Source organism: Peromyscus leucopus, chromosome 23 (genome assembly GCF_004664715.2).
Source record: "Peromyscus leucopus breed LL Stock chromosome 23, UCI_PerLeu_2.1, whole genome shotgun sequence".
Taxonomy (NCBI): domain Eukaryota; kingdom Metazoa; phylum Chordata; class Mammalia; order Rodentia; family Cricetidae; genus Peromyscus; species Peromyscus leucopus.
In genome coordinates this window covers 13,418,108-13,443,604 of record NC_051082.1, presented here as the reverse complement: position 1 = coordinate 13,443,604, position 25,497 = coordinate 13,418,108, and the positions used below count along the sequence as shown (strand labels likewise).

The following is a 25,497-nucleotide window of genomic DNA, read 5'->3' as shown; positions in this document are numbered from 1 at the left end:
CATACTTGGGAATGATGAGAATTCTTTAAAAAAAAAAATCCTTTAAAGATAAAACAGAGCAATGTATAAAATACTAGACCACCCCCTGCGCATGTGCAGAGTTAAGATACACATACACACAAACTGGAGACATCCAACAGACCCGAGACCTATCCAGCCAGGCTCCCAGCTACATCCACCCACCCAGCGGATGATGGAGCCCGCATCTTATCACACTGCCCAGCTCCGAATCCCTCCACCCGGGAGACGGATGGAGTCCACAGCCTGTCAAACTCCAGCTCTCTCTTAATCTCAAACGTTGGCACCGGGGACCAGAAGGAAGCTTATGTGGTGCTGTGAGGGGGAGTAAGGGAACTCCATGCTCGGCAGGAAGTGACTTGGGGTTCCGATTCGGAATCTGATTCCTCCCAAGTGCCAAGGAGCTGACGGCTGAAGGCAGCAGATGGCAAGTTCACTGCCAGGGCCTCGAGGAGCCCCTCTGGCCCACCCACTGTCCCTACCACAGATGTGTGGTAATAGAAATGGCTGGGAAGGCCAAGCCACCAGGCCGCCCAAGAAGAGCATAATGATTGGTTCACTGGATCGTGAGCTCTGAACAACTGGTGTGTGGGCTGGTCCTCACTGGGTACACAGTGTCTGCCACTTGTTAATTGGATGACAGCGGAAAGAGAAAAGGAGGAAGTGTTCTTAAATGGTACCTTGGATTGCCTCCCAATTACATCTTGGCCAAGTGAGTATTAAAATGAGTACCTGTCCCCAGGAACATGTCACATGCCTTCAAACTTGGACGGGGGGGGGGGGTACAGAGACAGGAGGATCACATGTCCAGGGCAAGCCTGATGTGAGCTCCACGCTAACCCGGGGTCCACAGGTGGACTGAGAGTGTGGTTCAGTGGGTGGCTTCAGTAGGCTTGCTCCTATGCAGAGATGGATGAATAGTATGCAGCAATGAACAGGAGACCATCACAGATGGTCCTCTGACCTCCACACGCCACCTGTGCACCCACATATTACACACACTTACACACACACACACACACACACACACACACACACACACACACACACACACGTATGAGGTCCTAAGTCAGGGAACTGGTTTTAGGTACTAGGGTGGATCTGAGGTTTTAGTTACCTCAAAAATCCATGCTACCTTGTGTGTTAGGGTCCCAGGCTTTTCCCATTTGACATTGGGCAGCGGAAATTTTCTTAGTCTCGTCAGTAGTTCCTGTGGTAAGTGGGGTGGACAGCAAACTTCCTCTGTGCTCCATCCCAACATGGAGGGGACTGTCCACCTCCGGGAACGTTCACCTTTCTCAACTCCTGGACATTAAGCTCTCCATGATACCTCCAGACTATTCTCAGAAGCGCCTGGCTATTTCCACAGAACCACTTCCAATATTCTGCAGGCCTTCTATCTTGAAAAAATATTTTCTGGCATCTGAAACGGGATCTCACTGTGCATCCCTGGCTGGCCTGGAACTCAATATGTAGACCAAGGTGACTTAGAACTCATGGAGATCTGCCTGCCTCCGCCTCCCAAGTGCTGGGTGGGATTAAAGGTTTGGCAAAATCTTTTGTTAAGATTATAATGTACTTCGTGTATGTTGGTCTGTGCATATATTTACATGCATGCTGGTGCCCAGAGGCCGGAAGAGGGCATCAGGCCCTCTCTGGAGCTGATGTTATAGGTCATTGAGACACCTGACATAGGTATTGGAAAATAAACTCCTGTCCTCTGCAAGAACGGCAAGTGGCCTTACCTGCGGAGCCGTCTCCCCAGTCCCAGTCCCCTTAATTTCTTTTTTGTTTTTAAAGACAGGGTCTCTCTATGAAGCTCTGGTTAGTTTGGAACTGTTATGTAGACCTTGAACTCAGAGAGCTACCGGTCTCCCGAGTGTTCGGATTAAAATATACATGTTAAAATTTATTTTTAAACTTTTTTATTTTTATTGTTTTGTTTTTCGAGACAGGGTTTCTTTGTGTAGCTTTGGTGCCTTTCCTGGATCTCGCTCTGTAGCCCAGGCTGGCCTCGAACTCACAGAGATCCGCCTGGCTCTGCCTCCCGAGTACCTGACAGTTTTAATTGCTGAGCCACCTCTACAGCCCCATCTAAGATCTCATTTAGCTCAAGCTAAAACTTCTTGAATGTCTGGGTTAGTAGTTCATTAAATCCTTGCAAACCTTCTCATCCTATAACTTTTTTGTGTGTGCACAAGGCATGCGTGTGGCGGCCAGAGGACTGCCTGCCTTGGGGGTCATTCCTCAGGCGCTGGTCATTTGTGCCACCATGACTTTTTTTCTCCTTTTTGACAGGGCCTCTCCTTGGCATCAACCTCACCAGTGAGGGCAGGCCGTCCAGGACCTGTCCTGCCCTGTTGGGAGTACAAGCACACACCACTACACCAACCTTTTCTTACAAGGGTTTCTGGGGGTCATGCTGGGGGTCCATGCTTGTACAGCCACTTTACCTGGATCTCCCCAGCCCTTCTGACTTTTGGATCATTAAACTGTTGAAGGTTTCAGTGAACACGTCACATATTTGTACTTTACATTAACTGACAAAAATTGAATTCTCTCATGGGAAAACACCTACCTATATTTGCAATCACTCAGAAGTCGGTATGCACACCACGCCTGTGGGTGTGCTCTTCTGAAGGGACAGAGGAACCTGTGGTCAGGCATGCACGAGACAGCATTCCAGGAAGCATCCTTCCCAGGGAACTTCGGGAAAGTGGCTTTTGCTTGTCTGCTTCCCCTAACCCACATCACTGACTTGAATCTTTTGAGTCTTTGCTGTTGCTCTGGCTGATGGTGCCTGATTGCTTGTTCTGTGTGGTCATGCCTCCAGTTTTCTGTGAGTTAATCCTGCCAGGGAATATTCCAGCTGTTGTCAGCCTGGGGCAGGAAGCTGGTCTGGGCTGATGTCTGCCTAGACCACACACCTGACATGCAGAATGGAACTCAGCCCTGTTCCTCAAAGTCATCACCACCACCCCCCACCACCTCCCACACCAGTTGGTTGGTCCTTCCAGTAGAAAACTATTTTCTAAATGAACCACCAGCATCCTAAGCCAACTTGAGTCTTTTTCAGTCAAAAATAAAAAATTTAGCTATGTGTCTTGTGTGTAGGGGACCACAGAGGCCAGAAGAGGGCGTTGGAATCCTAAAGCCTGAGCTAAGGGCAGCTGTGCATCCCAAAGTGGGTGGCAGGGACTGACCCGTGGTGGTCTGGACCTAACCGCTGGTCTTCTCAACATCCCATCTGTCCTCAGGAGGCCCTCCTTGCCTTTTCCCTACCAATTCATCTGTACAGTCCTCACACTTGTCTCCCCAGTTTCCCCTGCCTCAGCCCCTTGCCGAGCCCATGATACTCAGCTTACCCTTGGCTTCTCTCGGCTGCCTGGCCGGCCCCTACTAGGGCACGGGGGCCTCTGCTTCCTCCCCTCCTGGATTAGCAATTGTCCCTGGCCCCAGGTTTCTTCACATAGGTGTGCTCTGTGTCTATGGCATACCGTATAGAGCTGTATGGCAGACTGCCCAAACCAGCTGCAACAGAGGCTGTGAGTTCACAATTCCACCACCGAGGGGAACCTGACTTCCCTCTGTGCTCCCTTTCTGGATGGTGTCAGAACAGTGGATATTGGTCCAGGAGGTGTTACTCAGCAGGGATGCCTGTACATTCACAACTGCGGCTTCTTCAACAGGACAGAGAAGGGCAGGCAGCCACTCCCCCAGCTGGAGCTGAGAGGGGCAGGACTCTCTGGGTTACCAGGGTGTATGCAGATAAAGGGGGAAAGCCTCAAGAGTGTCACCTTGTAGCAAGTTCAAGTTTCTTTTCTCTGCTCAGGGTCCTATGTCAGAAGGCCCAGCCCGATGCCCTGAACTGCCTCTGACCTAATCAATGGCTCAGAAGAGTTTACAGAACATTAGGATCAAGCTCAACAAAGCCAAAGTGTGCAGGGATGGGGTGGGTGGGCAACAGAAAAGCACCAGGGCCAGCCCTCATCTCTGGTCCTCCCCTACTACCAGAGGTTGTCCCCAAGCCACAGGGACCCAGCTTCAATCAAAGCATCTGGCTTAACACACACAGCATTCCTTCCCTAGAACCGGGAGAGAAAGAACCCCAGAAAGGACAGTGGAGCTCACGACAGTGAGACACTCACCTGCTCCGCAGGGCGGCCCTCCTCCCTCTTCCAGGCTACATGGCAGAGCCAGGCCCCACCACAGCCCACCCCGACCCAAACTGACCGAATAAGGAAAGAGAAGAGGACTCAGAGGGGCCGCCGCCAGACAGACAGACACGGACAGATTAACAAGCTTGCATTTAATAAGTCTGAAGTCATTCTCAGCACATGGCATTGTACACGGGCATCTGTGGAAACAGATTCATTTTAACAGGTCGTAGTTTAAAAAAGTCATAGATACTGTGAGTTCTGTATAAACGGGTGGACGGCAAGTTAGTTCCTTTTGATTTATAAGCCTCAGCGTCACCGCAGAATAAAGAATGTAGCCAAAGAAAGCGCTATCGGTCACTCGTATAGGACAGTGTTGTTTCTATAATTTGAAGCTTTCTGAATGGACGGGTTCAGGCCTGATCCAACTGTGAAAAGATTACTCAGTGAATAGACTATCTGGGAACCGTACAAAGTGTCATTAACTTCCATCACTAAGAGCTTACCCAGCACTATATCACTACTGCTATTTAAAATAAAAACAACTTGCTTCTGCGTCCCCACGGAGGAGGCGGCCTGTGCACGCAGCCTCGATGCCCTGGCCACCTCGTGTCCAAGGTGTGCCAACACAGTCCAACAGAACCTTTGGCTTCAGGAAGGAGTCACAAACATGGAAAGAATGGCTTTAATCGTCATTGGGGGGGGGGCGGTGGGGCGGTGGGGGTGTGTGCTTCAGACAGTCTGGGCAGTGGGGCGGGCGGCAGGCGACTCCTGCGGCCAGCCGACGCTGCCGACACTATTGTACATGACAAGACAGGAAGAGCAGTCCCTTTCAAACAAACTTAAAAAATGGTTCACAGTGGTTCGTATCAACAGAATGCAGTTATGACAATTACATGTACAGACTCACGCACCCTAGGGCTTTCTTTATCTCCTAAAGAAAACAAGCATTTACATTATTCATGATTTGTACTAAATTAAAAAAAGATCAATTGTACACTTCCTCCTCGGACAGGCTAAACTGCCGAGGTGTACAGCTTAACACCATCATCAGTTGTCTGCAAAGGAACAGGTTAAAAACAAAAAGGCTTTCTTGAGAATGAAGTGCCTCTCACTCGCTGCTATAACCAGCAAGTGCCAGCGGTAACCAAAATGGAGGAGGCCAGCAGGCCCCCAGCAGGCTGACCAGCACACATTACAGTTTAAAAAGGAGGGTTATGTACGCTATGTTACAAGTCCCAGCTAGGCAGTGTCAGTGACATCTATTTCTTTGCTTGCTTTGTGATCATACCCCTTGGCGGTGTGACGGGTCTCGTGGCGTTGGGCTTCTTTTTCTCTGCAGGCTTTAAAATCTGCGAAGATGAAGACACCAGGCACCTTAGGAAATGCACTCGGGGTCTCCGTCTTTTCACATCTTCCACTCGGAAGTTCCTGCCTAACACCGCCCCCACCCCACACTCAGAAACCCCTTCAGCACGTCACCCTCAGAGCTACCAGTGCATGAGTACTGTGGTGGAGACATGCATGACATACAGCCAAAATATGGGACTTGGCAAAAAAGTTCCTGTCTGGGTAAAATGAGAAAGTCTAGAGAGCTCCCATGACCTTGGGGAGTTCTGTGGAAGGCACAGGCGTTTGCAGTCTCTGGGGATGCTGAGGGCTGCCTCAGGACTTCCATGGCTACACTTGAAATGGATTACGCCTACCACACAGAGCAAATGTGAGAAACAGCCCAAGAGCCAGAGATGATGTTACAGAAAAGGAGCCCCATGTGGTGGCAGCCCATGCCTTTAACCCCAGCACACAGGAGGCAGAGAGGCAGGTGGATTTCTGTTAAGTTAGAGACCAGCCTGGCCTACACATGGAGTCCTGGGCCACAAAGACTGTTTCAAAAAAGCCACCCCTTCCCCAAAAGCACTAACTGTAAAGTGATGGTGCAACCCGGTGCTTTCACCTACTTAAAGAATTCAACTACACCAAGTTCAACGCTGGGGAAGGCCCCACACGTCACCCCATGGACAAACAGGAACAACCGCAGACTGGCTGCCCTGAAGTCAGCCACGCCGCCTCACCTGGAAGGAGCACATGAGGGTCTCATCCACACTCATCATGGCACCGGCATTGTCGAACTCGCCGCAGTAGTTGGGTGCAGAGAACAGAGTGACCAACTGCCTCTTTGCGAAAAACTCATACCCATCCTCAACCACCTGCGGGGAGACGGTGTCGGTGTGAGCGGCCGCCAGCTCCAGCCATGCCCTCACCCCCACTGAGCTCGGCCTCCTGCCGCTCGCTCGCTCTCCCCAGAGGCACACTGTGTGGCAAGCCATACCTACCCACCAAAATCAACAAGGAGAATCTGCTCACACACATGCTCTAAGTGTACATGTAAAATTCAAAATCAATACCTGATGGGCTCTACATATAAGATCCAAATCATGCTTATGGAGAAATTTTGCAACCACTTCTGCACCAAATGTGAAGGACACTCCTCTGTCATTTTCACCCCAGCCTAAGACATCTTTATCGGGGTCAGACCACAAAAGATCACAAAGAAGACCTTGATCTGGTACATCAGTTGGTCTCATAATTCGCCGAATCTGCTCCATAGATTGAAGATCTGGTGATAAACCTATCAAGGGAGAGGACAGAACATGAAGCACGCCGGCAGCTCTCCCGCCCATAGAGACTGCTGCCAAACGCTGCTGCAGGCAAACCCGTGGCTCTTTCGTTTAGTTGGTTTTGGTGAAAACAATGCAACAAAAACCCGCCACCAAATAGTATGCCTGAAATCTGCTGCACTGGTGAGTCAGCACCCGGTGACCAGACTCCACATGCCTCCCTCCTAACCGAGGGCAGCCCGGTGGACACACCAGGTGGTGCACCATCAGCACAGAAAGACGGGCCCAGGGACAAGGCTCCAGAGCCTCTGCTGTCCACAGACCACAAATGGACACAAACAGCCACGACAGTCTGTGACTGCATGTACCCATCCGTGAGGGCAGAGCAGAGACTGTCTTTAATGCAGGTCGTATGTTTTGACAGCTGCCTCATTCCCACTGTCACCCCAAACCCCACACAGCAGGCCGTGGAGCAGAGCTCACCCGCTTCTGGAAGGAGCCCCAGGCAGAAGGGTCCAGGCAAACACACAGCCGAGCAGACGCACTAGGGCTCGTTTGGTATTAAAATCACGCTCTGCTCTCAACCTGCCCTCACACTTGACCCAAATGACACTGGCTGTGTCACCACGGACGAGCCCTAAAGCATGCACCACAGTGGCCTGGGGGAGACCATCATGCCCAGTCTACCTCTCAGAAGGGGTGCAAGCTACTTGGGTGAAGGCAGCCACATACCTCCATGACAGCAGAATATCTTCTCATCCACGATGGCTGCTATCGGTAAGCAGTTAAAACAGTCTGTGAACGTTTTCCACAGCTTAATGTTGTATCTTCTCTTGCCTGTGAGAATGCAGAAGGTCACCTCACTGTTCAATACCTGAAACACGCCTGCATCAAGAGGCCCTGCAGCCTCAGGAGGCTGGGGCAGGACCCCTGGAGCTGGCCCATCAGAGGCAACAACACATCTAGAACTGTGTGGTTCTAGACAGGGGCACCTCAGAGCGCCACAACTCGTGGGCAGCAGCCATTCTCCTAAAGCCTGGGCTGCTGTCTGCCTTCACCTAGAGGGAACTCAACTCTCAAGACAGCCACCACATCCTCCCGTGCGTCACTCTCCCTACAGGGCTGAGCTCCAGCACTCACCCCAACCAGACAACCAGACAGAACCCCAACCCCTATTCGGAAGGAGGTCTAGGGACTCTGGGGATGGGTGCACTCAGAACTCCCGGAGAAGCAAGAATAAGGGTTCTGGGCCCTCCTCCACCTGCCCTTCGGCATCCTTCTGTGTGACGCCTTAGTCAGCAACTACCCGATTAATTCTCTCAATTGGCTAAGGACCATGTTTGTATTGTCCCCACACTAAGACTGCCTTTTTTACGGCACACAGGGACAGCTACGGCCTACACCCACTTCTTGGAGAGTCTCACCTGGAAGGAGAGTGCCCAAGCTGCCTGCAGCTTTCTAGGACACATGGCCAGCCCTCCACAGCCCACAGCCCACATGACTTCACTACCAACGCTGTGTGTGTGTGTGTGTGTGTGTGTGTGTGTGTGTGTGTGTGTGTGTGTATGTGAGACACATTCACAAGCGCTAAGCCACGAGACTTCCTTAAGCACCTGCCACTCCAGCCCAAAGGACAGTGCAACCAAAGGCTCAAAACTGACATTCTATTTGTGTGAAGCAATCCAAACCCTCCACCAAACCAGTCTCCTTTTCCCACACCAGCTCTTTTTTTTTTTTTTTTTTTTCTGAGACAGGGTTTCTCTGTGTAGTTTTGAGCCTTTCCTGGAACTCACAAAGATCTGCCTGCCTCTGCCTCCCCAGTGCTGGGATTAAAGGCGTGCACCACCACTGCCCGGCTTCCCACACCAGTTCTTTTCAAGGCTCTGGAAGCATCTTATTTGTCAACGACCAACTTAAAGTGCAGCCTCACTAGACAATGCAGAGCTGGGTGGGGTGGTCATCTGAAGGACTCCCAGTCAGGAAGCTGGAGCAGGAGCCACAAGGCTGAGGCCAGCATGAGCTATTCAGTAAGAATATTCCAGAAAAACTCAAAGTAAGATAACCCAAAATGGACCAGAAAACACACAAAATATTACTTTAAGGTAAAATGGAGAGCCAGTGTGATGGCTAGGGGTAAGATGCTCACTGTTGAAGCCTGGAACCCAAGAAAGGGTAGAGACAACCGACCCCACAAACTCTGACCTCCTCCATTCCTCCTCACCCTCCACATCGAATACACAAACAAAAAACTAAAAACTTCTTTATTTGTATTTTACATGCACTGGTGCTTTGCTCGCATGTATGTCTATGTGAGGGGGTTTGATCCACTGGAACTGGAGTTACAGACAGTTGTGAGCTGCCACGTGGGTGGTGGGAATTGAACCCGGGTCCTCTGGAAGAGCAGACAGTGCTCTTAACCGCTGAGCCATCTCTTCAGGCCCACAAAATGTAGTTTTTACAGTGTTTCTTTCTCCATTAAGCATATTTCAGACAAAGTTAATGCTCCTTTCCTAAATACATGCTTGAAGATGTATGCTTAAAGAACATAACATACATTTCAAAACCAACTGTTTCACGGCAAGCCCCACTTCCACACGCTGCCCTTAGCAGGCAGCCAACAACAGAGCAGAGCATCACCTGCAGCTGTGGCCCAGCTCTCAATTCACAGGCCACTGACTCACATGCTTTCCACAGGCGCTCGACAGAACCAATCTAAGTGGAGCCGTGAAAGCAGAATCATTTGGACAGTCTCAGAGCTGCACTAAGAACAAAGCCTTGTGTGCCATCAGACAGTCAGTGGGCTCTTCACATCAATCCCATCAGCACCTGCGTTCAGGCAGCACTCCCCAAGACCAGGGTAAGGGCAGGCGGGCAGCTCCGTTCTCACCAGCTTCTGCCACCACAGCCCTTCAAGTACTTACATTCATCATAAAAGCCGTAGATCCTATTGATGCTGGCACACTCATGGTTCCCCCGGAGAAGGAAAAAGTTCTCCGGATACTTGATTTTGTAGGCCAGCAAGAGGCAGATCGTCTCCAGTGACTGCTTGCCTCTGTCCACATAGTCCCCGAGAAACAAATAGTTGCTTTCTGGCGGGAAGCCACCATATTCAAACAGCCGGAGCAAATCGTAGTACTGCCCGTGGATGTCACCTGGAGACAAGAACTCTCAGTGTTGCCGTCTGTACAGCCATCGGCTCACTGACAAAACCTTGGCAAGACCCCCTTAGACATCCATCACATGACAATGGCCTCTAACAAGTTCACAGCCAACACTAATTCCCAACCTTGTAGCATATTTAGTCCAAGTGACCATGGTAAGCAAATTGACATGTCCAGAGCCCCCCACAGACACACTAATTAATTTATCTGTGGTAAAGAGTAAAGAGCATCTTGTCTCAGGAAGCTTCCTGCCAAGTCCCGTGGGTCCCTCTCAGACCTGGGCTCAGTTTCAGGGTCCTGTGTCAGCACTTCCTTCTGTGTGGCCAGTGAGCCTGGCCCCTCACAACACTAGCAGCCAAGCACCAGCCGCAGCCACAATCCTTAACTGCTGCCATAGCAAAGCCAATGGCGGCTCACTCTAAACACACATGGTTTATCCAGAGTCAGAGATGCATCCCCTACCCACCCAGACTGCCCAGCTTTACAGGATGACCTGCACCTGCTCCATATAGCAGTGAGCTAAACTAGACCAGGCCACCCCCCCACCCCACCCCACCCCACCCCCGCCGCAATACCCATAATCCTTCAGAGAACAACTTTAAAACTCAAAACTTCCTCAACAGCTACAATCTCACTCAACATTAAGGGCCATCAAGGTGCCACAACCGAGGGTCAGCTGAGCGATGGCCACACTCACCACATATCTTGAGTGGTGCTTCAAGTTCTAGGAGGATAGGCTGACTGAGGAAGATCTCCCGAGACTTCAAGCAGAGTCCTCGGATCTCGTTCTCCTGTAGCTGGACATTCTTGCCTGGCTTGGACCCCCTCACTGTGGAGAGAATGGCAGTCAGGACACAGCTTCACACAGAAACATCTAATTCTCAGCCCTCGGGGTCAAGAGCCCCTATTGTTCTTGCCGAGGACCCAAGTTCCAGTCCCTTTACCCACGGCAGGCAATTCATCACTACCTGTAACTCCAGATCTGTGGGGCCAGAGAAGTCTCTCTGGCCTTGGCTGGCATCCACACTCAAATGCACAGTCCACATGTGTTAAAATAAAAAGAATCTTAAAAACCAGGCTGGGCTTGGTGGCGCACACCTTTGATCCCCACCAGCCTGGACTACAAAGGGAGTTCCAAGACAGCCAGGGCCACACAGTGAAACCCTGTCATGAAAAACCAAAATCAAACCAAACCTTAATTTGAGAAGGGGGGAGTGGTGTGATATAATTTTCCTTTTAAATGTTAATTAAACACCTGTCAGATATTAGTTGGCTGGCCTAGATGGTCTCAACTGGAATCCTTTAGCGTAGTCCCAAGGTCACCCTGGCTGGGCCCAGATCTGATGTGTCAGAGTGCCATCCCCTGACCACACTCCTACCCTGTGCCACATTCAAGACACCATGACAGTGCCTTCTACTCCCAAGTCTCTCTAGTTTTCTGCAATGGGAAAGGTCACCTGTCATGTCATGTCATGTCACTAGTCTGTCCTCAGAGCAGCCTGACGGAACAGAAATGTCCAGAATCATCTACCCGTCGCTACTTTCTCAGGGCCGGGAGCAATGCCATGGTCTCTAATTTACGAGGTCTGAGTGTCAGTTGCATTTCATTTTAATTTGTAATTTGCATTTCATTGCAGCCATAGCAGGGGCTGCAGAGTTCAGTGATTCAGAGCACTGGCTGCTCTTGCAGAGAGCCCAGGTTTGATTCCCAGCACCCACCTGGCAGTTTATAACTGTCTGTAACTCCAACTCTAGGGGATCCAACACCATCTCCCGGCCTCCGAGGGCACTAGACAAGTACTCAGTGCCCAAACACACGCAGGCAAAAACACCACACACACAAAATAATTTATAAAGAATGCACTAGAAACTAGGAAGGTAGATGGCCCTGTCAGTAAAAAGCCTGCCTTGCAAGCAATGCTTGAGGACAGGTTTGAGCCCCAAACCTCACAGAAAATCCATGCCTGATGGCCCACACCCACAATTTCAGTGCTGCAGAGGTAGAAACAGGCAGCTCTGGAACTGGGCAGCCAACCAGTAGCAGCCACCTAATCTAATTGGTAAGCCAGTGAAAGATCCTATGGGGGAGGGGTTATCTTGAACGAATGATGGGATAAACCCTGAGGTTGTCCTCTGGTATCCATATCCAAAATATGCCACACGCTCCCCATGTTTACTTTGGCGTGCACACTATAAACTTGCACACAATGAGAAATGTCAGCACCTGCTGAAAGGTCTCTTCCCAGACATCCAAAACAACCCTGGGCCAGGACCAGTCACAGTGACTCCTGAGCTCTGCCCATGCCGCAGGAGGCAAGTGTACCAGCAGTGGAGACGGTGTGTGGGTTCCGGTGACAAGAGCTCACGTGACAGTCACGTGGACTGAAGAAAGACCTTCACCTGCCAAGGGTCTGAACTCTCCAGTTCATGGAAGGGCTGTCACAGGCCCCGCCTGCTGCACGTCTGGTTGGCCCAGGGGCCTGATCCCCTCCGTGGGCTGGAATCTGAGTCTCTGCTTTTTGGTCCAGAAGACTGAAGAAGCAGGCACTTGAGTTCCTCAGGCAGGCTAAGTAGCCCATTTAAGGCTGCACCTGCCCACCATAAGGCAGCATCAACGGGTTTCTTTTTAGCAGAACCCTAACCCTGAATGATCTCACTAGCTTAAATTCTGCTCAGTTGCGGGCTTTGTCTTCCAGTCATAAAATCATTTGGCCTGACAGCTGAGTAACATCACAAAGTCTAAGGCTTATGTAGCTTTGGGTCTGCAGTAGAGCAGACACTCCGGAAGAGGCCTGCTATGTAGAGCGGAGTCCACTCAAGGCCGCACCTCTGCCCGGAAAACGGAGCCTCGGGGCAGCTGGCCTTCAGCCTGAGCTGCAGACACCCCGCTCCTCTGAAGGAACAAGCTGATCAGAGATGGAATGGTGCGCAGAGCAGCCTCCGTTTTTTCAAATAAGCAAGGAAAGATGAGGAAAGGGTGAGCTCCCCAAGCAGGGAGAGAAACAAAACAAACCCAAGAGGAGAAGGGGCAGGGAGTCAGTCGGGAGTGGACCCATGCGCAGCTTCGCCCCACCCCAATAGAGATGTCTCAGGACAAAAACGTGGGCTGGGAGTTGACTGAGGCCATCAGGGACCCTTCCTTCTTTACTCTCTACCTTACTTTTGGCTCTACTGAAGGACTCAAGAATCCTGTCTCTGCCTCCCCAAGTACTAGGCTAACAGAAACCTTAAAAAGTAGATTCCGGGGGCTGGAGAGATGGCTCAGAGGTTAAGAGCACTGACTGCTCTTCCAGAGGTCCTGAGTTCAATTCCCAGCACCCACATGGTGGCTTACAACCATCTGTAATGAGATCTAGCTCCCTCTTCTGTACCCATAATAAATAAATAAATAAATAAATAAATAAATAAATAAATAAAAAAAAGAATCTGTATTAAAAAAAAAAAGTAGATTCGGGTCGGGCAGTGGTGGCGCACGCCTTTAATCCCAGCACTTGGGAGGCAGAGGCAGGCGGATCTCTGTGAGTTCGAGGCCAGCCTGGCTTACAGAGCGAAAGCAGGAAAGGCACCAAAACTACACAGAGAAACCCTGTCTCGAAAAACCAAACCAATCAAACAACCAAAAAAGTAGATTCTGGTGGGGCCAAACAGGTCTCATTTCTACACAATCTTTACACTGAGCCATCTTCCCCCACCCCGCCCCCCCAATTTTATTCTGGTGAGGGTGAGTGTGACTCAGAGGACAGATGTGTCGAGCTGGTTCTCTCTCTCCTCCACCCTTTCATGGGGTTCCGGGGACTGAACTCAGGTTGTTCCCAGGCTTCCACAGCCAGCCCCTCGACCGCTGTCCACTGTCACCGGTCCCTTCTGTGTTGGTGTAGTCTTGGCTAGCACGCACGGCGGGCATGGTCAATTTTGAGACAGAAGCAGTCCAGCAGTAGTCTTTGAGAGAGGGCGGGAGTTAACAGGCAAGCACAAAAGCTTTCCTTCGCCACCAGAGCCACAGACAAGACCAGCAGCACTCAGGGCAGAGATGGTGGGATCTCTGCCTTAGTGGGCACAAATCTGGGCAGGCTGCCCAGCAGGAGACTTATTTTTTGGTTAGGAGGACTCCTGGAAGCTTCTGGTTTCAATAGGAATTTTCTTCAGTGGAGCTCCACACTTGTGAATGAGTGACCCATTCTTGTGTCTTTGATGAGGATCTCCATTATCTGGCTTCTCCTGGTACAGCCCTCAGGCTTGCTCTGTTACAGGATTCTACTAGACAAAGTCAGATGTTGCTAATATTCCTTGGTTCCGAAAGCATCCACCGCCACCTTCAGACAGTTTATGAGCTCTCTTTCTCTTTCTCTCGTTCTCTGTCTGTCTCTCTAAGATTTTTGAGACAAGGTCTTACTATGTAGCCCTGGCCAATCTTGAACTCAGATCTGTCTGTGTCTGCCTCTGCAATGCTGGAATAAGATATATATACCACCACAACCAGTTGTTATTCTTGACACAGGATCTTACCATGTAGCCCAGGTTAACCCTGAAATTCACAATTCTCCTGAAGCCTCACTCCCTCCACCTTCTTTCCCCCCCTACCCCCACCCCCGCCAGAATGGGACAGGAGTTGAGTACTGTTCCTTCTGATGTAAAGATCAGATGCATATCTCCTAACAGATTTCTATCTGAAAACCAGTGCACATTACACATGGCCTCAGAGCTTAAGCCCATCTAGGAAACTCAAGGGAAAACAAACTAAAAGCACCCACTGCCGCAGCATCTCCCACAGCTGGTAACAACTGCTCTCCTTCCAGGACTGCCCAGACTTCTGGAGAAGCCACTCCCTGCTCCAAGAACACATACTTTCTGAACTGCTGGCAACACATGGTTGCGAACTAGCCTCATTGGTCAGTCTGGTTGGCCTGCTCATTGGGACACCTGATGTAGGAGGATGTCTCACCCATCTTTCCTGCTGACTTAAAACCTTCGAAGGAAAACATGAGACACGCCTTAATCCCAGCACTTGGGAGGCAGAGGCAGGCAGTCCAAGGCCAGCACGATTTACAGAGAAACCCCACCTTGAAAAGCTCCCCAATTCACATGCACAGGACTACACGCTTCAAAATGGGCTCTGCCAGGCATTCCTAGTGAGCACTGAGTATGTTCTAAAAGCTGCCGAGTCAGCAAGATCTGCTTTAGTTCTCTGTGTCCCCAAGGAGAATGACTCTTCCCGAAGCTAAGTCGGGGGACCTACTGTCTGCCTAGCTTGGTGCTCTAGCTCACTGCTGCTGTGTCTGCCTGCCCCTGCCAGTGAGGGGACATTTAGGCATGCTGGTAGCTGACAGCAAACGCTTACTTACCAGAGTGAACATCACTAACATCAGTATATCACAGAAGTTTCACCAAAACCCCCACTGCCAACACAAAGCTCAACCGGAGCTGATAAACCCCGAGATCAACCGATGCTGATGACGGTTATTTGAAGCCCTAGCATCTCTAGACAGCAGTAACTTTCCACAGCCTAGCAACAAGCAAAGGAAACAGCATTACAGGAGGTGGAGGACACTGAATAACTGCGGCTAGAAAAGCCTTCTCCACAGGTTTGGTGGAACTCTTGCCCATAGTGCACCAAGCCCCGGGTCCACCCCTGCATAAAACTGGACTTGGTACCGAGAATCAGAAACTTAAGGTCATTTTCATCTACACAGAAGTGTCCAGGCCAGCCCAGGCCACAGGAAACCAAAAGCAGCCCAAAAGGACCAAGTCAGCAGCCCTTGCTGTCTGAAGACAGCCCTCCTCAAGCAGCAGTCAGCCCAGCACTCGGGAGGCAGGATCAGGCAGATCTGTGAGTCCAAGGTCAGCCTGACCTACACAGTAAGACCCTATTTAAAAAATGAATTTTTTTACCTTCATAGTATTTTAGAAATTGTTAGAAAGACATCTCATTGGGGGGTGGTGGCATGAGGCTCTGTGAGTTCGAGGCCAGCCTGGTCTACAGAGCGAGTTCCAGGACAGGCTACAAAGCTACACAAGGAAACCCTGTGTGTGTGTGTGGGGGGACGGGACGACAGACCAGAATCCCAGCTCAAGGAAATGGGATCTGCCTTACATTAAGGAGCCTGTGGGGTTTCCAGCAGCCTCAGCATAAGTCAATGAAAGCCTAGGACTGCCCTGCTGCCCCACCTCCCCCAAGCTAAGGGGCTCTGAGAGCCATCTGCCAAAGTGGGGTTTTTAAACAGGCCCCAAAGCACCTGCAGATCATGAGGGAGTCCTGTCCTGCCTTCCAGGTGAAGTATGGGGACACGCACCTGTCCACACTGGAGAGCAGAGCTTTAAGCCAGGATGTCCCTGTTAAAATGATCTTGCTTGTGCACTCTGCTCAGTTTGACACGGTCTTCACTTATCTTTTGTACAGGACCTTAGCTACAGCCTTCTGGAACCTCTAGAGCAGAAGCACTGAGAAGCCACAGATAGAGAGACTTTCAGGACTTCAGACTGTCTTCAGAGACAAGAAGTGGGAAGCACTCTATATTAATGCACCCTGACAATGACCTTCCTTTACAGGAACACCAAGATGTGAAGCAATTACAATCACTTGGTACTTGCATTCACTTGGTACTCAATCAAGAAAGACACTAGAGGATTCACCCCAACTCCACCACCTCCTCCTCCTTTTTTTTTTTTTTTAACCAAAACAACAGAGCAAGAGGCCAAGTCCAAACACAGCTAGCCTATATTTTATTTAAATCTCTTCTGCTTGAGTATGAGGCTAGCAATGTGCCAAGGAGCACCACGCAGACCTTCCATCAGAGTGGCTGACCACACAGGGAACTGGGCTCAGGGAAAAGCTACTGCACTTCAGAGTGCCGCAAAGCTACTGTGCTTCTGATCCAAACCCAATTTCCTGTTGGTTTGGTGTTTTTTTTTTCTTTTTTCTTTTTTTGACAGGGTCTCTGTAGTCCAAGCTGGCCTCTAACAAACTCATTATGTAGCAGAGGCTAGTCTTGACCTCCTGACTCCATCTAAGTGCCAGGGGACTATAGGTCTATACCATGTCACTATTTAGCCATTGGTGGCCTGAAACTTATTTTGTAAATTCGGCTGGCCTTGAACTCAGAGATCCACTACCTCTGCTTCCCAGTGTTGGAATTAAAGGTGTGTGTCACCGTGCCCAGCTTAAATACATACATGTATGTGTGTGCCATCAGAAACCAGGCGTCTGAACCCCCTAAAGCTATAGTAGGCATTGAGTGGCCTGGTGTGTGTGCTGGGAACTGAGGCTGGATCCTCTGAAAGAGTAATACATGCCCTTAACCATCTCTCCAGCCCTTGTCTTTTTGAGATAGGGTCTCACTATGTATAGCTGGCTGGTGTGAAATTTGGTATGTAGATCAGGCTGGCCTTCCAGCCCACAGTTCTGGGATTCAAGGTGTGTGACACCACACCCAATGTCACCTTTTATTATTAAAGAACCCCTTCTCAACTAGTTCATACAGCCCTCAAGTTTGGAATTTCTTGGGAAGGGTTCCACTAATGAGAAACACCTTGCTAACCAACAGAGTCTGGCCTTGAACGTCTGGATTTTCATGCCTCAGACTCCAGAGTGTTGGGGTAGTAAGATGTCCCCGACTACAAAAGATCAATTATCAATGAGAAAAAAATGCCTCAAGTGACAAATCTTTACCTCCCCCTTTCAGAATTAAACTTTTAAAAAAGCACTTCTATTATGTGTGCACGTGTACAAGCACACACCTGCCAGGAGCATCTGTTGGGGGCTGGGACACCTCCCGGAGTCTGGCTCTCTTCTCCATCCGTGGGGGTCGCAGGGATCCAATCAGGTCTTCAGGGTTAAGGCCAGAGCCATCAGCAGCTGAGCCGTCTCTACAGTCTGAGAACTACTTAAGTGTTTAGAGCGAGGGTGTCAAAGAGAGCACAATGCCACACTCTCTAAAGGAGAAGTGCACACGTCCTCAACAGATGGCTGTGGTTTCTGTTAAGTTCATGGACAGATATAAGAAGAAACACACACTGTGTAGCTAGCTTATTCTCAACGCAATTAAATACAGTACCTTACGCTATTAAGTTCAAGAGAAAATTAAAAAACAGCCTGGACACAGTGGTACAGTCTTGAATTCCAACACTGAGGAGGCAGAGGCAGGCAGATCTCTGAATTTCAGTCTAGCCTTTGCTTTGTAGTGATACTCAGTCTCAAAATTTTAAAAATAACTGTCAAGAACCTATAGGGGACAAAGAGTGGTGGCACACGCCTTTAATCCCAGCACTGGGAGGCAGAGGCAGGCAGACCTCTGAGTTCAAGGCCAGCCTGGGCTACAGAGAAACCCTGTCTTGAACCGCCCCCCCCACCTGAAAGAAAAGCATTGGGGGAGGCTGAAGTGGTGGTTCAGCAGCTAAGGGTACTTGCTGCTCTTTGGGGATAATCCTGGTTCCATTTCCAGCTCACAACCATCTGGAACTCCAGTTCCAGAGGCCTCAAGGCCCCTTTCTGACCTCTCTGGGCACAGGCATGCATGCGGTGCACATACACACATGTAGACTAAACTTGAAATGTACAATCTAAAAACAAACTTTTTTTTTAAAGGGGGAGAAAGGGAAACTGATGAGGCAAGCCTGACCTACGTTGGAGCTCCAGAATGTACACAAAGAGAGGGACCAACTACCCCCAAATGTCCTCTAATGCCCACCTGTGCCCTGTGTGTCCTCACACACATCCCACACGAAAAAAAATAAATAAATAAAAATAAGCAAATAAATTCTAAAACAAAAGATCAGCAAACTTTACTGCCAGAACTTTCAGCACAGGTTGTAAACATTAAAAAAAAATAATAATAATAATCAAAAGCTGGGCTGGGGATGCAGCCCAGGTCACGGTGGAGAGCTTACTCAACATGTAAGAAGCCTTGGGTTCAATCCCCAGCACTTCATAAACCAGGTTTGGTGGCTTATAAACTCTAGTACTGGGGAGGCAGAAGGATCAAGGAGTTCAGGGCCAGTTCCGGCTCCGTGAGGCTTTATCTAGGGAGTATGGTGATATGTGTCTTTTATCTGAGCACTCAGGAAGGGGAGGCAGATGGATATGAGAGTTTGAGACTAGCCTGACCTACACATCGAGAGCTTCCAGGACAGCCAGGACCGGAGAGACAGTGTCTCAATAAAACCAAAAACGAAAGAGACCCTATCTAAACAAAACAGTATTAAAGGAAGAAAATGCACACATTTTTTAAAAGACAGGCCTTTTTTACTTTTCCTTCAATGACTTATTGGAAAACATCTACCAGCAGAACTATGCGGCCGCTCTCCAGCACTCAGCGTTACGCTCCCAACAGTATTTTAGGCAGAAGCAGTGAAAGCCGGCTAGTTAACATTAAGAGCCCCAATCAAAAAGGGGGGCTCGGAACACCTCGGCATTAGCTCGGCAATGGGGGGGGTCGGGATCCCGAGTCCCCAATGTAAAATTTTCATCTCTCACAACTAGGAGCCCACTGCAGCGTCCCCCCATCCAGCCCACCCAAGCCCGTCTGAGGTCGGACCATAAGGCAAAGCTTTATTTCCTAACCTTTCCTCAGCCACTGGGCATGCCCTGCGCTCTCACGGGGTGAACAGCGGCGGGCAGCAGATTCTCTCTAGATCCTGGCTACCGGGGGAGCGGGGGATGGTGGTGGCGGTGGTGGTTTGGAAACCCTGACTGTTGTTCACTGCGTCCTTGGTCCAGCGAGGTCTTTGAAGTTTCCCCTGCGAGGCACTTCCCAGGCTACCAGCACACCTACCTACCTACCTGGCAGGGCGCTCGCTGAAATGCAGCAGCATGCCCCCCTCTATCCTCAGGCCAACAATCTGATGAGCAGGGAGGCCACACGGTCACCCGGGCCCGGTGCTGGGTCCGTGTGCAGAGGATGCACGGTCAAGGGGAAAGAGAGCCGGAGGGAGGATCGCTTTTTTTTTTTTTTTTTTTTTTTAGGGGGTGGTGGGGGTGGAGGAAGGAGAATGCAGGAGACGGGCTCTCATCATCGCCCCGGGACGTCGCCCCGCCAAGTCACACGGATGGGTCCCTTGCACACTCGGGAGGATGAGAATGGGAAAGCAAGGGCGCAGGGAAGGGGAATAAAATAAAATTTAAAAAAAGGACGGGAGTCCCCAGACCCCGAAGGCGCTGGTTGTGTGCGCACCCCAGACCCCAGCGAGAGGCTTCCGAGAGGGACCGGCCCCTGCCTGCCCGCCCGCCCGCCCGCCGGCCCCTGCCCGCCCGCCCGCCGGCCGCCCCCGCGCCGCTCACCTTCCAGCAGCCGTTGGATGATGCTGTCGATGTTCAGTTTATCGATATCCGCCATCGCCGTCCCGCCGCCGGCCCTCCCGCAGCGGCGCCGCCGCCGGCTCGCGCCCGGGCCTCACACGTCCCCCTCCTTCCTCACGCCGCGAGCCCCACGAGCGGTGGTGGTGGCGGGCGGCGGCGGCGGCGGTAGCGGTGGTGGTAGCGGTAGCAGCAGCAGCAGCAGCAGCAGCCGCGGCGGGTCCACCCCCCCCCAGCCGCCCCCGGCTCCCGGCTTCCTCCTCCTCCTCCTCCTCCGCCTCCTCCTCTCGCCACTGGAACCACGAGAAGAACAAGATGGCCGCCGACTCGTCAGGCCAGCCTCGGGCGGCGCACGGATGCGCGCGCGGGAGTGCAGCGGCCCGGCCGGGACTTCTTTACGGGCCCATAAGGGCGCGCGGGCCGGGGGCGGGGCCTGGCGGGGGCGGGGCCTGGCCGGGGGCGGGGCCTGCAGGCCGGCCGGTCGACCGGCGCGCAGGGGGCGGGGACGGTTGAGCGACGCCGCGGCCGCGCGCGGGATCCTTCCGCCAAACGGGCGGGAGGGCGGGAAGGGGGGGGGTGGAAATAGGACACCCGCCGTGGCGGGAGGAGTGAAGTTGCAAAGTTGGCGCGCGCCGAGCTGGAGCTGGGGGGCATTGTCCTGCCTGGCGGCCGCGCGCCGCCGAGGGTCAAGAGCTCCTCCCCGGTCCCCGCTCATTTGGGACCGATGTCGGCCGGCCGGCCTGGCGGGGTGGTAGCCCACCCAGGGAGTCAGTCACCCCTCGGAACCAATCTGGGTTGGGGTTGCCCATGGAGGAAGAAGAAGGATCCTTGGGAGAAGGAGGGTTGTGGAGTGTTGACGGTTCAAATACGCTGCTGGCTCGTATTGGTGAACAGGCAGAACTAGATCTATGGCTCAGGGGTAAGAACGCTTGTCTCGTGTGTGCGAGACCCTGGGTTCAATCCCCAGCGCTGCCAAGATTTCGTAATACTGCAATAAAGTCTCTGAGATCCAGTATTTGAAAGAAGAAAGCCTCCCCCAGATAAACCAAAATGTTAATCCGTTGCGAGAGGCACATCTTTCAGGAACGTGTGTACCCCTTGTGCGCGCTTCTGCGATTTTACATTTTTAGGGGGAGGCTGGGAGAACTCTGTAAGGTGCCACCTATCTTGGCGTGATCTTTCGTGAACCCAGGAAGTTATATAATAGCTGAGAGGTTCTCCCCTGGATTTAGCCCAAGCTGGATTGAATGAGCGCGCGGCCGCAGATAAGATGGGAATTTGCACATTTTGCCGGAGGAATGTGGGTTAGAGGCCGCTGTGCGCGCCAGGCTTCATTCAGCACATTCGGCCGCTGCTTGCCTCTGGCTTCCTCGCCTCCCCAAGAGCACCCTTCCCCAGGGGCCCCCAACTCGGCCGCCCAGCAGGCTATCTGGATCTGGAAATGCACACCCGCCTGACCCATTGATCTCTCCAGGCAGCTCTTCACAGTTTACAAAGTTCTCTTCCCCACCCCCACTCCAGAAGCCTGTGATTCTCCAAGCAAGAGAGGGATGCCCGGATTCTCTTCCATGTGTGCCTTGCAAGGTGGCTTCCCCATCTGGAGATTCATTTTCTGCGAGCAATTGCCTTCCCAGGCCGCAGCAACATGGCGTGGCGGGCACCCTTCCGGATCCCTGGCCCCCTTCCTGCTGCTGGCGCCGACGGTGGAGCTTCAGGATTCACCCCAGCTCCCCTCAGCTGTCTGCTCCACTTTGCTCCGTCACCAACTCACTCTCGCATGCTATGGTTTTGCCCACCAGTCCCACAAATGTCATGCTGTCAGCCCAAGGCACCTGGCTCAGTAGACATCTAGACATCTGGGGTGGGTGCCAAGCCCTGCTGTGAATGTCTACATGTGCGTCGCTCACCGAGTTTCTGGAACCTTGGGCGCCTCCAGGGCAGGGTGTATCTTCCCTATGACACTTTGGGGGCAGGAATATGAAAGACAGGTTCACTCAGGAGGCAAATATTTACAGACTGCCTACTCCGTTCCTGAGTATTTCCTAGGCGTGGAGCAGGGTGAGCAAGACAGAAAAACCTCTCTTTCTCAAACCTCTCTCTCTTTCCCGGGAGATTCATACAGTGGGATGGAGAGACAAACACACTGCATTCTTATCTGTAGGAGTTGTCTCATTGTGGGGGCCAGCTAAACGCTCTGTGGGCGAAGGTGATTGCCACCAAGCCTGCCAATCGGAGTTCCAGCCCCAACACCCTAATGGAGGAAGACAGAAAACGCCCACAGGCTGTCTTCTGACCTCCACGCAGACATATATACAAGATAAATTAAAATGTAATAAAATATTTTAATGAAAAAAAATTACTTCAAGGCTAGGCATGGTTGGTGGTATATGCCTTTAATCCCAGCACGGGGGAGGCAGAGGTAGGCAGATCTTTGTAAGTTTGAGGGAAGTCGCAGGCCGGCCAAGGCTCCAGAACAAAACCTGTGTTAAACAAAAGAAAAATCATATCATTGAATCCCCAATACAACCCTGGAGATTATATATTCCCATCACGCCCATTTTACAGATGACGTCAGGCACAGAGAGGCTAAGTTGTTTGCTGAAGGTCACGCAGCTGGTAAGTTCCAGGGCAGGGCTAGAACTGAGGACGGCCTGAAACCACAGTCCTTTGTTTAAGAAATCCCTAAATGGGGCCTCGGGAGCCCAATAAACTGTGGCACACTCTGTGTGTATCACAGTGGAGAAACCAATGGAATGATCTAAATGTTTACACACACAGTCCTAATTCCCTAGCTGCCAAATGGTAGGTGTGTGTAGGTCACGCAGTCCATGTGGTGATATCTGAAGGAAAGTTACAGAGCGAGCCGGTACAGGGGACAGTTTCTGTCTATGAGGCAACCTCAGTGGACAGTCTCCCTCCAGAGTCCATAACCACGCCTGCCTCACAGAGAGCTGGCTCCCTCGAGAGTGGCAAAGGTCAAGTTGAGAGCCCCAGCTGCATCCAGGAACCCATAGCTGTTGGAGGATGACATTCAGCTACCCATCCTCCTGCCTCCGCCTCCAGAATGTTGAAATTCCAGGAGTGGCTGCCAAACCTGCTCTGGGCCATACTGGAGACAGAGCCCATGCTGGGAGACCACTATCACAGTCCCTTCAGGAAATTATACTTAAAAATACGGGTTTTTAATCAGAAAAGCTGGGATTGGGTGGGGCATGTGCTTCGATGGAGACACGCTAGCCGCTCAGAAACTCAGCTTGTTTATTATAGACAGCGGCATGAGGAGGGGGTAGGTTTAATATAGACAGGTGAAGGAGGAAGGGGGTGGGTTTATTATAGACAGCTGAAGGAGGAGGCAGGTTAGCTGATCTGGGGAGGAAGTCTCTGTATGGGAGGCTGTCTCAGGCTACAATCACCCAGGAGGAGGAAGCTGTGATTGATACTTCCTGTTCACACTGTCAACATCAGTCCTCAGACCAGGGGAAGGCCCTGCCATTCCCACGGGTCTGAGGCATTGGAGTCCTTGGCATGGCTATGCTCAAGTCAACAGAACACATTGACTCAGGACTTGATATACTTTCCACAGGCCTGGGCCCTCCTCTGATCAATTAGCAGTCTAGCAAATGCCCACAGATTTTCCTACAGGGAATCTAAAGGAGGCATTTCCCCAACCGAGGTTCCTTTCTCCAGATAACTGTATGTAGCTTGTATCAAGTTGACAAAAAACCAAACCAAACCTCCCATCATTACTATAGAGTCATTTTGTATCACCAGCTCCCAACATCTATCTTTCTCACATCCTCAGCCCTCATACAGTTTCCCAACAAAATCTGAATGTGGGTGGACTTCCAGGTGTCTGGAAGCTAGCATTCAGCTCCAGGTCACAAGGAAACCACAAGAACCCTCTGAGGCAAGAATGCAAACATCCTACTCTTGGTATGGACAAGGGAAAGAAAACAAATTCTTCTGGGTGTTTTAGGGAATGAGAGTAAAGACACTAACATGCCCATCGAGTGTCATGCCAGGTACTCTCCATGCTCTGTTTACAACTCTCATAATTCCACAAGTTGTCTTTCTGTGAGTGGTGTCCAGATCATTATTTCCAACCATGCTCTCTTGTCTCTTGTGTTCAACTGCCTGCTACACAGCATTTCCATTGAACACATGGGCCACTTCAGACTCAGCAGGTCCAAAAATGATGTTCAACCTAATATATATATATGAGACTATGGTGATTAGAAGGTCCCCCACAGACTCATTTATTGAACACTTGGCCTTCAGTTCATGGCACTGTGGGGAGGTCATAAGAACCTTTAGGAAGTGGAGCCTTGTCACTGGGGGTCAAGCTTCGAAGGTTCGTAGCCTTAATCCCACTTCCTGCTCTCACACTCTGCTTCCAGTGTGTGGGTGAAAATGTGATCAGCCAGCTTCCTGCTCATGCTAACATGCCATGCTTTCCCCATCATGATGGACTCTATCCCCCAGAACTATTAGCCAAAATAAACACTTTCTTCCTTAAAAAAAAAAAAAAATACAGGTTTTAAAAGAATGTTCTGTCTAATCTGCAGAGATTTCGAAGACAGCCACAAACAACAAAAAAACCTGGGGCTGGAGAGAGGGCTCAGTGGTTAAGAGCACTGGCTGCTCTTCCAGAGGACCTGGGTTCAATTCCCAGCACCCACATGACAGCTTAAACCTGTCTGTAGCTCCAGTTCCAGGAGCTATCAATCCAATACCCTCTTCTGACCTCTATGGACCCACATGAGAGGGCCAGGCAAATACCATGACAGGCTCCTAATCACTCAGTTAAGAACTAGACCTCAGTTCCTGCCTCTTGAACGCAGGGGAGCTGCATGTAGCCTGGGCCAAACCCCTTCCCACCCCCTTCACAGGTAATAACCAACTAAGGACAAATCCTGGGAACAAATCCTGGGACTTGTCCAGACCTTCCCAAGAATAGAAAAGCTATAGCCTTAGCCCCCCCACCCCCAGCCCTAACCAATTAGAAATGTACTAATATGATTGCCACTTGTGTAAGCCAATCCTAGATAGGATGACCTCACCGCCTTTAGAATTCCTTTAGTTGCGTATAAAAGAGTCTGCAAGCTTTTCTGGGGGGTCGCCATTTTTGCCTTCGTGTTGGATGCGCAGCCTCAGCATGCTGGTACCTTTACTCTGGAGATAATAAACACTCTTGCTGATTGCATCGTGTCTGGTGGTCATTTATGGGACTCCTCGAGGACCCTAGCAGCGCACGC

General features: G+C 51.0%; 1 protein-coding gene across 2 annotated transcripts; it reads right to left on the bottom strand.

Moving 5' to 3' along the window:
* Positions 1–4,308: 4,308 nt before the first annotated feature.
* On the bottom strand, positions 4,309–20,474 carry Ppp1cc (protein phosphatase 1 catalytic subunit gamma). Of its 2 annotated transcripts, none has more exons than XM_028885909.2 (8): positions 20,228–20,474; positions 10,652–10,783; positions 9,715–9,945; positions 7,526–7,630; positions 6,581–6,804; positions 6,248–6,382; positions 5,467–5,527; positions 4,309–4,603 (listed from the first exon to the last, which is right to left on the bottom strand). In XM_028885909.2, exons 1-8 carry the CDS (start codon positions 20,280–20,282, stop codon positions 4,533–4,535), a joined length of 1,014 nt encoding a protein of 337 aa, XP_028741742.1. In that variant the 5' UTR covers positions 20,283–20,474; the 3' UTR covers positions 4,309–4,532. The 2 variants fall into 2 exon arrangements, with proteins under 2 accessions (XP_028741742.1, XP_037054580.1); XM_037198685.1 differs by lacking the exon at positions 20,228–20,474 and adding an exon at positions 17,689–18,077.
* Between the last annotated feature and the right edge of the window lie 5,023 nt (positions 20,475–25,497).

Coding starts and splice junctions, on each gene's coding strand:
- Ppp1cc (XM_028885909.2), bottom strand. CDS start 20,282: ATGGCGGATATCGATAAACTGAACATCGACAGCATCATCCAACGGCTG. Junction 6,383..6,580: donor TTATATGTAGAGCCCATCAG/GTATTGATTTTG, acceptor GTCTCCCCGCAG/GTGGTTGAGGATGGGTATGA. Junction 4,604..5,466: donor ACCCGTCACACCGCCAAGGG/GTATGATCACAA, acceptor ATCTTTTCACAG/TTGGATCAGGCCTGAACCCG.